This window comes from Chlamydotis macqueenii, chromosome 9, assembly GCF_036417535.1.
Source record: "Chlamydotis macqueenii isolate bChlMac1 chromosome 9, bChlMac1.mat, whole genome shotgun sequence".
NCBI lineage: Eukaryota > Metazoa > Chordata > Aves > Otidiformes > Otididae > Chlamydotis > Chlamydotis macqueenii.
The window spans coordinates 16475835-16487891 of NC_141564.1; the positions used below are offsets into that span (position 1 = coordinate 16475835).

Sequence of the window (12057 nt, forward strand, 5' to 3'; positions counted from 1 at the left end):
AGACTCTCCTCCACCTCCTGTCGATAGCTCTGCCGGGAAATCCCGGACACAACCCAGCCCTGCTCACCAAGCCTCCATGCTGCCAAGTGCCAACCCCTCGTGCCCTGTGGCCACTGCGACGGTGACAGGGAGGGCTGGGAATGGGCAGCAGAGGAGAAAAACGAGAGCAACAACAACAGGCTTCGCATTTGCTGGCACTTCGAGACCTGCCGGAGTGGTGAGAGCTTCTCTCCAGGGAGACAGGCACAGAGGCAGCAATTTATCAGTCTGGCTGTGGTGAAAGGCCAGCTAAATGTCCCTGCGTGAGATTTGTCCGTCCCTGGATGTGTGTGAGCGGCAGGCATGAGCTAAGAGTTGGCTGTGGCAGAGCCCAGCCCTGGATGGATCAGGAGAGACAGCTGGGCCCTACCTGGGACCCACAGAGTGAGAAAGCATCCCTCAGCCACCTTCCCCGGGATGGGCTTGCTGTCCCCATGCCAGCTGCAGGGCTGGCTACTGCTCACCATCCCTACGGGCTTGCTCTGGTCTCCAAAATTGCCAAAAGCAATGAAAAGCATCACTCTGAGGGCAGTTTGCTAAGAAACAAGCGGGAGATGAGCACAACTGCACATCGGAGCAGGATATCCTGGAAGGAGCTGAAAAACAAGGCTGTGGCTGAGAAGCACGTTTGCACCAGTGTTTCTGAGTAACAGGGAGGGGATGAAGGGGCTGCATGATGGAGGGGGCAGAAGACCCTCACACATGCACACACAGTATGAGCAGACAGGCAGCCAAGCAAGCAGCATCAGGGAGGGGACGAGGGAAAAAGCAGCGCATGCACGCAAGGCCATGTGTTGGGGAGCGCAGGGTGTGTGCAGAGGGCATTGCAGGGAGGGTGAGGGATGCCTCTGCCCTTGTGAAAGAGCAGAAAGACCTAAGTAAGAAAATAAGGACCCCTGCAGGAATGTGGTGCCCACCAGCACTGGCTTCCCAGGCGGAGGTAAGGGAGTTCCCCCTCAGCAGCTGGGTGGTTGGGGAGGCTGCAGACAGCCAGACATGATGACTGGGGCTGGGAAAACCTCAGCATGGAAAGAAAAGGGCTACGGGCAATGGCAGCAAGAAATTTGGCCGTGTCTCTGCTTCGTGACATAATGCAAGTGGGGAGAGGGCGGGCTGCTCCCAGTGGGGGGAACGCCACGCGGGAGGGAAGGGAGATGGTCCAGGCTGCAGGATCAGCCTCCTCCTCCTCACAGAGCCACTCAGCCCAGGCCAGCCGGGCAAGGAGAAACCTCCTCCAGAAGGATAGGTCCACTCAGATACGAGACCCTTCAGTTTCCCAGCACTCCTTCAGCCACTATTGCCCTGCCAAAAACGCTCAGGGCGTCACTGATATTTGCTGCAAGGGGGATGGGTCATGCTGGGTCTCCTTCCTGGGTAAGTCCCTGCTGGTGGCACCAGGCTGGTCCCCAACCCTGCTGCTGTGGCACCACCGTACTCCAGGCAGAACTGAGGGGCAGGAGGGGTGTGAGGCTCCGCGCTTTGCATCTCCAGTGCTCTGAGACTGGGAAATCACAGCGAGAGATCGGCTCATCCACAGACCAGGACCACATCCACGGAGGATACAGTTTGGGAGGATCACACTACAGGAAAACAGCTGGGCACAGGGATGGGCAGAGGGCATCCCCCATCAGGGGAGGGCTGTCCCGTCCCAGTGCTGGCGCGTCACTGGTCCCAGTGCTTCCCAGTGCAGCGTCAGAGATCTCGCAGCTCCATCTGCTGGCTCCATGGCCAGGGCTGCGGAGCAGGGAAAGCGCTAGGGAAGCGGGAGGGTGGGTGGGATGAGAAGGATAGAGTGCTTAAGAAACAAAATCCACACGGCCTCTGGATCACACAGGGTTTTCTTGTTATTTTGATTTTTTTAACCAATAGCCTGAGGTTGCATATATGAAAATACAGGAGAATCTTACACCAGCAGAAAAGTCAGACCCACGGGGGGCAGCGGTGGAAAAGGCCCTGCAGGACACAGTGGAGAGGAGAGCACCCAGGAAGCCACGCAGCCAGGGCCTAATGCTGTGCAAGGTGTGTCCGTGACGCTGGGTTTGGTGAATGCTTTTTCTTGAGCCCATGACTTTGCTGCAAACCTCCAGCTCTAGGTGCCCCTCAGCTGCTTTGGGTGCCCAGTTCCATCAAGGCCAAAGACAGGAGAGCATCAAGAAGTGTCTCCTTGGAAGCTGAGCCCAGCTGGTGGATAAAGGCAGCCCCCAGCTTCCCTCCGAGCTGCTGACACATACCTAGAAAAGGCTTTGGAGAAATTAAAAATTCGTCCGTCCTTGAGCCGAGGAGAAAGGGCTTGTTTTATTCTTGCAAGTACACTCATCCTTTGCACAGGGCAGCTGAGCATTGTCCTCATGCAGAATATGTCCCATAAGAAACCATCAGACTCACCAGGCTTGCCAAGACTGCAGGACAAGGCTGAGGCACCTCAATGTGTCCCTGTCCCTCCACAAGCTGGGGAAGCCTCACCATGCCATGAGCAAGGGCTGACCTTGGGCACTCAATTTTCCAGATGTTCTATCAGCCCCCCTCAGCCATCACTCCTGTTCCTTTTCGTCAGCCCCAGCTGCCACTACTCCTTGGTGAAATAAAGCAGGACGAAGAGGAGCACTGCCAAAACACAGAGCAAAGAGCTGCTGATGCAGCAGCAGCTTTTCCAGCGGAAGGTGGAATAATTGAAGGGCGAGGGGTGGTGGGTTGGGATTGCATAGAGCTTCCTGTCTTGGCGTTTCAGGGTGTGATGGGTCCTGGCCCCATCTGCATCCAGCGCCGGGGCCAGTCTCGACTCGCTGCAAACGCCGAGCTGGCAGCCCTCACAGCGGGCACTGTCGTGTGGCCCTGCCACCGGCGCATCCACCACAACTTCCAGGAGGTCGGAGGGCTTGATGGACAGGCCATAGAAGTACTTCAGGATCTTTAGCACCAGGTTGTGTAGAAGCCTCTCCATGGTCTCCTGGCTGAATTTGGGCTCCTCCAGCCGGGGGTCAGGGCACTGCCTGCACACTTGGCGAAAGATTCGCATCCACACCTTCCCCTTGCCCCGGTGCCGGTGCATGTGGAACAGGACGTGCACTTTGGCCGAGGACCACTCATGAAAGCACTGGGAACACTGAAACCTGCCAGGGCACAGAGGAGACCAGCTCATCCCGGGCTCCCCATGCTGAGCTGGCAGCTTCCCATGCAGTCAGCAGGGACCAGGGCAGCCAGGGCTGATGGATTAACTTCACTCACGCAAGTGTTACACTGAACTGTCCTCCCCCTAACAGCATGATGCCGGTCTGGGGAGTTCAACACAGATGTGAGCTCAGAGCTGGCCCCAGAATTAAAGATTTTGGGAGCCAGGCTGCCTGCTGGGACCACCCTGGTCCCCTTTCCTAGCCCATCCTGGCCTCACTGCCAGGAGCAGGGGTCCTTTGGGTGGAAAGCATCAGGCCCCAGGTCTATTTTAAAATAGAGGGGGGTAGATTTAGATTAGAAATTAGGAAAAAATTTTTTATGATGCGAGTTATAGAACACTGGAACAGGTTACCCAGAAAGGTGGTGGAGGCCCCATCCCTGGAAATGTTCAAGGCCAGGCTGGATGAGGCTCTGAGCAACCTGATCTGGTCAGGGATGTCCCTGCTCCTTGCAGGGGGGTTGGACTAGATGACCTTTGAAGGTCCCTTCCAACCCTAACCATTCTATGATTCTATTTGGGCCTCCAGCCCCTCACCCATGCCGGCTCATCACAGATCAGCAGAAAGCCAGCATCAAGCCCAGGGCTGGGGAAATAAAAAAAAAAAAAAAAAAGAAGAAAAATAGAAGGAAGGTGTGGGTGGAGGCCGCAAGGCAGGTGAGGAGTCGAAAGGTGCATAACCCACAGCTCTCCATCGTGCACTATCCACATGGGGGCTGGCGGCCGAGGTCTCCATTTGCTGCCGCCCAGGCAGGGTGTCTGGTCAATGCCCAGGGTCCTGCCCAGGGTGGAAATGGTTGGAATGGGGCCTCTCGTCAGCAATGCAGAGCCACAGCCTCTCTCTGCTCCAGGACCCCGCAGCCTGGTGCAGATGCAGGGACTGCAGAGGCGTCGTCCCATGTCCTAGCAGGCAGCAGCCCTCCCTCTCCTCATCCTCTGGGTGCAAACCCAGAAGATTTGGCTCTAGTGTTGTACAGCTACCCCTGCTCACTGGAGGAGCTCTTTGTATCTCGACAACAACATGGAGAAACTCTAGCCAAATACCAGCTGCTCGTTGGCCCTGTGGAGCTGGCACACTCCCTTCTCCTCCAATTATGGTGATTTTTTTCCAGTTCAGCAATTAACTCACCAAGCTTGGAACAAAATAGGAAAACCTCTCCCAGCTTCACCCACCTTCAAACTGCCCTTTTCTATTTCCTGCAAGCAAACTTTGAGTAAGGGAAAGGTTCACATGGCAGCCCATCATCCCTGGTCCCGCTCCAACGGGGACGCAGCCGGCAGCCCCCTACCTCCCAAGTGCACGGCGCTGTACAAACTGCTTCCAGCCAGGCTTGAGGACATGCACCTGCAGGCTATCGTCCTCCTGAAGCATCCATGGCTCTGTTAAGTGCCTATCTGCAATCTTCACTGCAAAAATGTCCTGCCAGCTCCCCATGGTCCCACCTGGAGCTGGGGAAGAGGCACTGACCAGGGTCAAGCTTGCGGCTTCTGGGAGTTAATACACGGATGGGTCCAACTTTCTTTTCCCCAAACTTTTGCTCTTTGCACAATGTCCTTGTGATTGGAGAGAGGAACCTTTGCTCCTGCATGAGCAGCACCGCCCCAACCTGATCCCTGTGTCAACAGGTTCTGCTGACGCTGCACCTGGCCAGGTAAAATGTCCACCCAAGCAAGGACAAGGTGGGTTTCTCCAAGCCCCACACATGAACCTCCGACCCTGCTGAACCCATGCTCTCGTGATGCTGCTCTGTCCATAGGCAGAGAGGTTGGAAAAGCAACCCCGGTGCCCATCACTGCCATGGCAGCGGGGGCGAACCAGCAGAGATTGTGCTCAGCGTAGGAATAATGGAAGCGAAATCCACCGAAAACGCAGGACTCAGCAGCTGATAAAGCCGCAGGTAGCCTTATCTCTCTGGATAGCTGCCACCAAGCATGCGCTGTTTTTAACAACTTTCAGCCAACTCAAGCAGAAAAGGCTTGACGTGAAACCGCAGAGTGGAAAGTTGGGGAGGATGGCACCGCACGTAAAACCGAAAGAGGTGAGGTGTGTGCTGAGCTGAGAGCACCGAGGGAAGGTACAAACAGCGGGGCCAGGGCTGCCTGCAGCCCTCTGCCCCCCAGCTCACCCCTCTCTGGGTGCATAGGGGCCCCAGGACGTCCCACGGAGAGCAATGCAGGACGGAGAGCAGGTTAGATATGATGCCAAATGAGCCTTGAGTTAGAGGAAAATCTGCAGCTTGATAAAGCAAGCTCAGCTTGCCATGGAAATAAAACCATCTAATTTAGTGTGAAGATTTTAGAGGAGATCATCCTGCACACAGAGAGAGCACAAAATGCCCCAAAACACCTGGCCAAGGAGGAAATGTGCTGGGTGGCTGCTGAGGATGAAGCCACCTCGGCAGCTCCTCATGTTGAGTGCCCAGAGCAGCACCCAGGCTCCCAGAAGCAGGGAGGGTTTAACACAATGACTGTAGGATATTAGAGCCTGCAGTAGGACAGACTTCTGGTCAAAAAAAAGGGCAGAAGGATCTAGGAATCAGGCTTAAAATACTCCACGTTGGTTCCAAATGAACTACGTCTCCGTGGCAGCTCTTCTGGCTTGACACCCCAAAAGCCTGGGCGCCCCAGGCAGCCGTGCCCGCGGCTGGCCCTGGCCTGGAGCTGGCTGGGACAGGGAGACTGCTGAGGATGTAGGTGACAGCACCTGTGGCATTGCAGGAGGGGCATGGTGGCTGCTGGCAATAGGTGACAGCAGCTGTGAGGTCTCAAGAGTCACCAGCACATCAGGCTCATGATCCAGATCCCAACAGAGAGGCAGGCCACGTAGATAAGTCCCAGTAACCACAGACTGGCAGGGAGCCTCGGATCTTTGCTGCTGGAAGGGAAAAGCCAGTGAGTTATTTGTATCAAGAGCCTCCAGCACCTTCTCAACATGCACTGTCCCTCCTGTGAGAGTGGAGGGAGTGACAAGGTCCCAGGGCAGAGCCCACCTTCAGCTTAGAGGTTCTTCCCTGCTTTGAAGTCCTTCCATGCTTAATTACGCCTTGATGCTATGATCTGGAGCAGGACCAGAAGGAAGGAAAAGAGATTTCCTGAAAGTAGAGGAGCCAAGCCAAGGTCTTCATGATCCTTATGGAGAGCTAGCAAAGCCCTAACCTGTGGATAGGACCTGAGTCACCCCCTTCCCAAAAGCCCTGCCATGGGGATATGGGGTCCAGCTTGGGCTGGGGCAGTGCTCTACAAGTAGGACAGTGGAGAAAGGGTCATCTCTCCAGCATTTCTGATGCTCTCAGGTGGGGACCGGAGGACATCCCTGGCTCAGGTCTGCTCTGTGGGGAGGAAGTGAGGGAGCAGCAGATCTCCCTGGCCTCCTTCCTACTCCTTTCTCAGAGCACATGGGTTCACTACAGAAGACCCCTTTGTGCATCCCACCACAGAGGGGTCTCCAGGGCAGCAAATCTCCCAGTGCAGAAAGCTGGCACCGTGCAGTGCCTGGCATCACCACACCACAGCAGTGTGGGGAGCCATCAGCAGCAGGGTGACCGGGATGGGACCACCTGCCCTGCAGCATCTGCCCATCCCCTTGGACCCCTCTGTGTTAGGGGCTGAGATTTACCTGGAGCTCATTGAATGCAGGAAAAACCTAAAGGTTTTGACATCTCCCCTTTACTTAGAGGGCAGTTGCTCCTGTCTTAAAGACCTTGAGCTGTTTTGAGGAGGAGGAACCCCCTAGGAGGCAGTCCTCTCTCTTGGCACTCTCATATTCACCCAAACAAACCGATCACTTCATCTGGAGGATCTGTGGCTTCAGCCCAGCCCTTCCTCCCCGCAGCTGACGGAAGGATGCTCCCCACCAGGACAGATACTGCTCCCCATGCTGCCCACCCTGGGGGCAAAACGCTGCCCCTCAGGCACACTGGGGGTGTGCTCAATGGGGGTCCGGTGGCACCCCTGGCACAGGGACGGGCCCCTGCCTCCAAAACTTGGCTGTGATGGAAACCAGCCCCCCGTTACGTCATGGCAACACAACTCAAATCATGACTCACGATGCAGCGAGCCCTCGCAGTCATCTTTGAGAAGGAGTCTGGCGCTGGTCTCTCTATTAAAGCCTTTGACTTGCTTTTACTAAAGGGACTTTCCCAGAACCACCTACGGAGCCGAAACTGCTTTGACGTCCTGTTCAACTTCACACACACCTCCCGGCGCTGCCCGAGCACCTTACTGCTTACCGGCACCTGCCTGGAAACAAAACCTGCTCTTACAGGTCCCCTCACAGCCCAGCCTCAGCAGGGACTGCGGACGAGCCCTGTCCCAGCCCCAGCACGACCCCACTGAGCTGGTGGGTCCCTCCTGGGAACAGACCCTGCCAATCCTCTCCATCCCAATGTGATGCTTGCGGCTCCTCCATGAGATGTGTGAAAGGAGGCAAACACAAGGTACAGCACGGGCAGTAATTTCCCAGCTGCTTTCACACAGCCTGAAATTATTTTTGTCTTCAGATCCCACCCCTGGGTGAGCCACCCAGGCAAAAGGAGGAAGGTTTCCCATGGCTTCTTATCCTCCTCTCCATCTCCCACTGTGTGTCAGCCTCCCCATCCCCTACCCCTCCAGCCCAGGGACAAAGTGCCCACGCTGTCCTGCTTGGCCCACACACAATGCATCCCTGCTGGGACACCCATCCCTTCCTTTTGGGGTCACCTCATACGCAGGTGGCTCCATGCTGCCACCAGTCCCCAGGAGGGGCAGAAACAGGACATTCAGCCCTGGTCCCCAGGCAGGAGCACAGAGCAGGACATCCCCTCAGCAGCAGGGATGCTGTGTCTATGGGCACGGCAAGGCTTGCAAGACAGATGGACCGCGATCAGAGCAACAGGGCATAACCCTAAACACTTCTCTGTCTTTCATTGCTTGCTTCATACCAGGGCTTTTTTCCCCCACTCTGAAGACTTCCCTCATCTTTCCCTGCACTAAACATGCCCATACTTTTCCATCAGTCATTCTTTCAGGGTACTTTTGCTCTTTTCTCCGGGTCATCAGGGTGAATTTGATTTCTAGACCTCCTCCCAGACAGCTCCTACACCCTCCCTCAATAGTATATTGCCTTCATTTGAGGCATGCTTCCCCAGAAAACCCCTGCTTAATGTGTCTGCCGTCATGAGCTATTGATAAATGCTGATGGGATATAGCCGTTTGGGTAGCTGTCCACCCACAGCGGCAGAATTTCCCATTTCCCTAATTTGCTTATGAGAACGTCATGTAAGGCAGCATGAAGATAGTATCACTCCCGCTTTCCCTGCAGTACCCAGCCCATCGCCCTAATGAAGAGAAAACGAGGTTAGTTTGACACATGTTCCTGCTAAATCTGTATTCTCAGCCCCAGCGCTGCCCTCTTGGTGTTTACCGCTTGGTGGCCTTACTAATTTGTTCCAGCGGTTTTCTGGGTGCGGAGGCGGACTGACACATCTAGAGTTTCCTGGATCCTCTTTTTCCCCCTTCCTTGAAGCAGATGGTGATTGGGTATCCATATCCTCCTGGGACACAGCTCCATGCCTGCTCTCTGCGCCCCTGTCCTGCTCTGGCCTTGCCGCTATTGACAATGAAAGCTTGTCACCCCATCACGGTGAAATCCACCACCTCCAGGGACAAAGCATCAGCTGTAGGATCCCTTTCAGGCTGGACTGTCTTTATAGTCGAAACCCCTGGAGTAGAGGCATCCACCTGTCCCAGAGTGGATTTGAAGTAAAAGGGATCCTCTGGAAATGGGGACACATCCAAGTTCAACTGTAGAGAGGGGACACTGCCCCATCATCCCTTGGACTTCTGGGATGGAGAGAGATGATGAGCAATGGGGAGAGACTGAAGGGAGCACGTGGCTGTGAAGATGCAGGCAGGTACCACCACAAATGGGTTTGGGCTCCCTTTCATCTAGCAGGTCTCGTGATGGTCCCTGCAGGTGTAAGGAGAGAGCTCGCCCCCCTCCGACAAGGCTCTGTCCCGGTGCCACGGGTGGGGGATTTGGTCTTGGGGGCAGAGGAGTGGGCCCTCTGAGCCCCCACATGCCAGGATCCAGCCTGCCGGCATCCTCCTCGAGCAGCACATCCCGCCAAAGGAGGAAGAGAGAGAAGGAGAAACCTTGGAGTCGACTCAAAGCAAAACTAGAGAAAGCAAAATGAGGGCAGTGGGAGGAAACGCAGATGTTCTGCAAGCCTAAAGCAGGCTTGGCAGAAGGCAGGGTGAGGATCTCATTGGGACAGAATGGAGGAGACGCTGTGGGCCTGGACCCCTCAGGGCACATTAGGGCTGTGCAAGCTGGCCATGGTTATGGGTCCAGTCAACTTACCCACTCCTCCCATCAACTACCAATGATACTTACCAGCTCACCCCAGCCTGTCCCCTCCAGGACCAACAGCTGCTTTCCCAGTGAGACAAGGCCATGGTGATGCTCCCAGACCATAGTGCCTGACAGACCAGTCCCACCCCAAGATCATCCCGTTAACCCAGAAGCGAAATAACCCATACATCCCACTGCAGCACCTCCATCCCAACCTCCCCAAAACCAAAACACAGCTCTGAGACCTGTCCCAGTGACCAGGACAGCCCTCAATTGTAAGTGACCTTACTGGCCCAGGACCTGACCGTCCCTTGTCCCCCTGGCATCTGCAGAGTCCCATGTTGCAGGAACAGTGCTTGGCTGCTCCATGGCACAGCTCTCCTCAAAGATGCTGCTGCAAGCAGCAAGAGAGGACTTACCTTCTTTATCTGACTGCCCAGTTTTCTCAAAACCTGGCGTTTGGGCTTGGGTTTCTTTCAGGGATGATTGCTTGCTCACACCTTGTCCCCAGTCACCTGTCATCAAGGCTGGGGTATAAAAGGAGCCAGGCTGGCTCTCAAGCATCTGTGCAGGGGGGTTTGTTTGCTTGGGTATGGCTCAGGCACGCTGAATTCACACATCCAGCTTCCTGCAGATGCAGACAGGAATCAGCCCTGGCTCTCTGAGGTCTCACAGCAGGGTCTGGCCATTCCCCATCAGCAAGACCCCAGCATGAGACTGGGGATGAGCTCTGCTCTCTGGAGGTCCCAGCTGGTGTTGGTCCCAGCTGGTGTGTGGTCCCAGGGAGCTGGCAAAAAGTTTTGACATCAATGCTGGTGGCAGCCACTCCTCAGGGGAGTGCCGGGTGTCCACGGTCAGAAGCGGTTGCTCTAACTGCCAGACCAGAGCGTGCAGGAAGCACAGCAGCTTCAGCTCCCACAGCCACCCCCTCGGCCGCACCCAGGTCCTGGCATGGGAGGAGCATGTGGCCGGGGGGGGGCTGCGTACCTGCAGGGGTATGTGTGTATTTGGCACACAGTAGCTGTGCGAATCTGGGGATGTGCATGTAGATTTGTGTGGGGAGCTGTGTCCACTTTTGTGTGTTGATGACCATTTTTGTGTGCTTGCACAAGAGGGTGCATGGCCAGGCTGGGGATGCTTGCTCTGGGGTGATACGGTGGAAAAAAAAACTGGAATCTCCCCCAGTTTGGCTGCTGTGCACTTGTGAGCACAAAGCGTGGGGGAAGGGGCTGTCAGGGGCATCCTCTATCACTCACAGTCATGATGCCAGTAGGAATGTGGTGGGTAGACCCAAAACTATGCCCCGTCCCCTCTGGCCTTTCAGGAGTGATTCCCAGCAATGGCACATCCTGAGAGCAAGGAAAAGTCAGGTCCAGGTGCTATTTCATTTTATAGGGCCTTATTCTTCTCCTGCTTGCACTGCTGTAAGCCTCGATTTTCCCAAAATGCGATGCCGAGGACCAGACTGGGGCCCCGCTCTTACTCTGAGGGTGGCCAGTGGCCCTGTGGCACAGGGGTTAGCTCCAGCGGCTGCAAGTGCTGCAGGGAGTGAGGTCAAAAACCAAAGCCAGGTGGTACAATCTGCCTAACCACTCTGCAGCAAACCTCCTCTCCGCAGCCTAAACCAAAGACCGCCAAAACCCTGCCACCCACGCCCCTCCAGAGCCAGCAAAGCAGCTGTGGCAGAAAGGACGTACCCCAAAACCATACCAGGCCCATCGCAGGATTTCCTTGGTGCGGGCACAGAAAGCTGAAGGACTTGAGGGTGTCAGCTCAGCCCTCCTCCAGAAAACCTGAGGCAAACCTTAGCATCATAGGTGGAAATGAGTTTGCTTGGATCCTTGCTCAGTTTGGAGGAGAGAAAAGGGGCACAAACAGCAGGCAGCCAGCTGGTGTGGGTGCAGCGGTGGGCAAAGCAGGAGGGCTGTGGTACGGAGTGAGGGGCAGGGGAAGGAGGGATGTGGGATGGTAGAGCTGGGAAAGCCGGAACTGGGGACCTCTCAGGATGGGAGGTGGAACAGCTTCCTCCAGATCCCGCGCAGTGACTCCAGGGACACTGAACCGTTACCACACTGGAGGGACAGTCACAGCGGTGGGTGGCTGCTCTCCTTGCTTGACAGAAAAAACAAGAGCAGCTCCTGCACACAAACACGCTCAGCTCCCCATCCCCGAGCAGGACGGTGGGGTGTGGGGGCTGACACTCATCTTGGGGCACTGCTTGGTTTGGAGATGCTCAGCTGGTGGCTTAAAACCTGCATCCTGCCCAGAACTCAGCCCAGCCCTGTTCCTGCTCTGGCCAGCACGGCCCAGTGCAGGGGAGCATAGCTTGGGTCTCTGCAAGTGCTAGGCACCCTGTCCTCCCAACAGGTACGGGAGATGGTGCCCGGCAGCCTGGAGCATCCCCACCATTCACCCTATGCATCCCCAGGCTCCAGCCTTGCTCCCTGCAAGAGGCAGGCTGCTGGGGGGCCAGAGGGGCAGAGGCACTGCCGCCGGCTGGGTGCTCTCCCATCCCAAA

General features: G+C 56.0%; 1 protein-coding gene across 1 annotated transcript; it reads right to left on the reverse strand.

Annotated features, from left to right (window-relative positions):
• Positions 1 to 1978: 1978 nt before the first annotated feature.
• On the reverse strand, positions 1979 to 10024 carry LOC104479684 (receptor-transporting protein 3). Its single transcript, XM_010120405.2, has 3 exons — positions 9959 to 10024; positions 4498 to 4657; positions 1979 to 3149 (listed from the first exon to the last, which is right to left on the reverse strand). The coding sequence occupies exons 2-3, from the start codon at positions 4641 to 4643 to the stop codon at positions 2606 to 2608; spliced, it is 690 nt and encodes a 229-aa protein (XP_010118707.2). The 5' UTR covers positions 4644 to 4657; positions 9959 to 10024; the 3' UTR covers positions 1979 to 2605.
• Positions 10025 to 12057: the final 2033 nt, after the last annotated feature.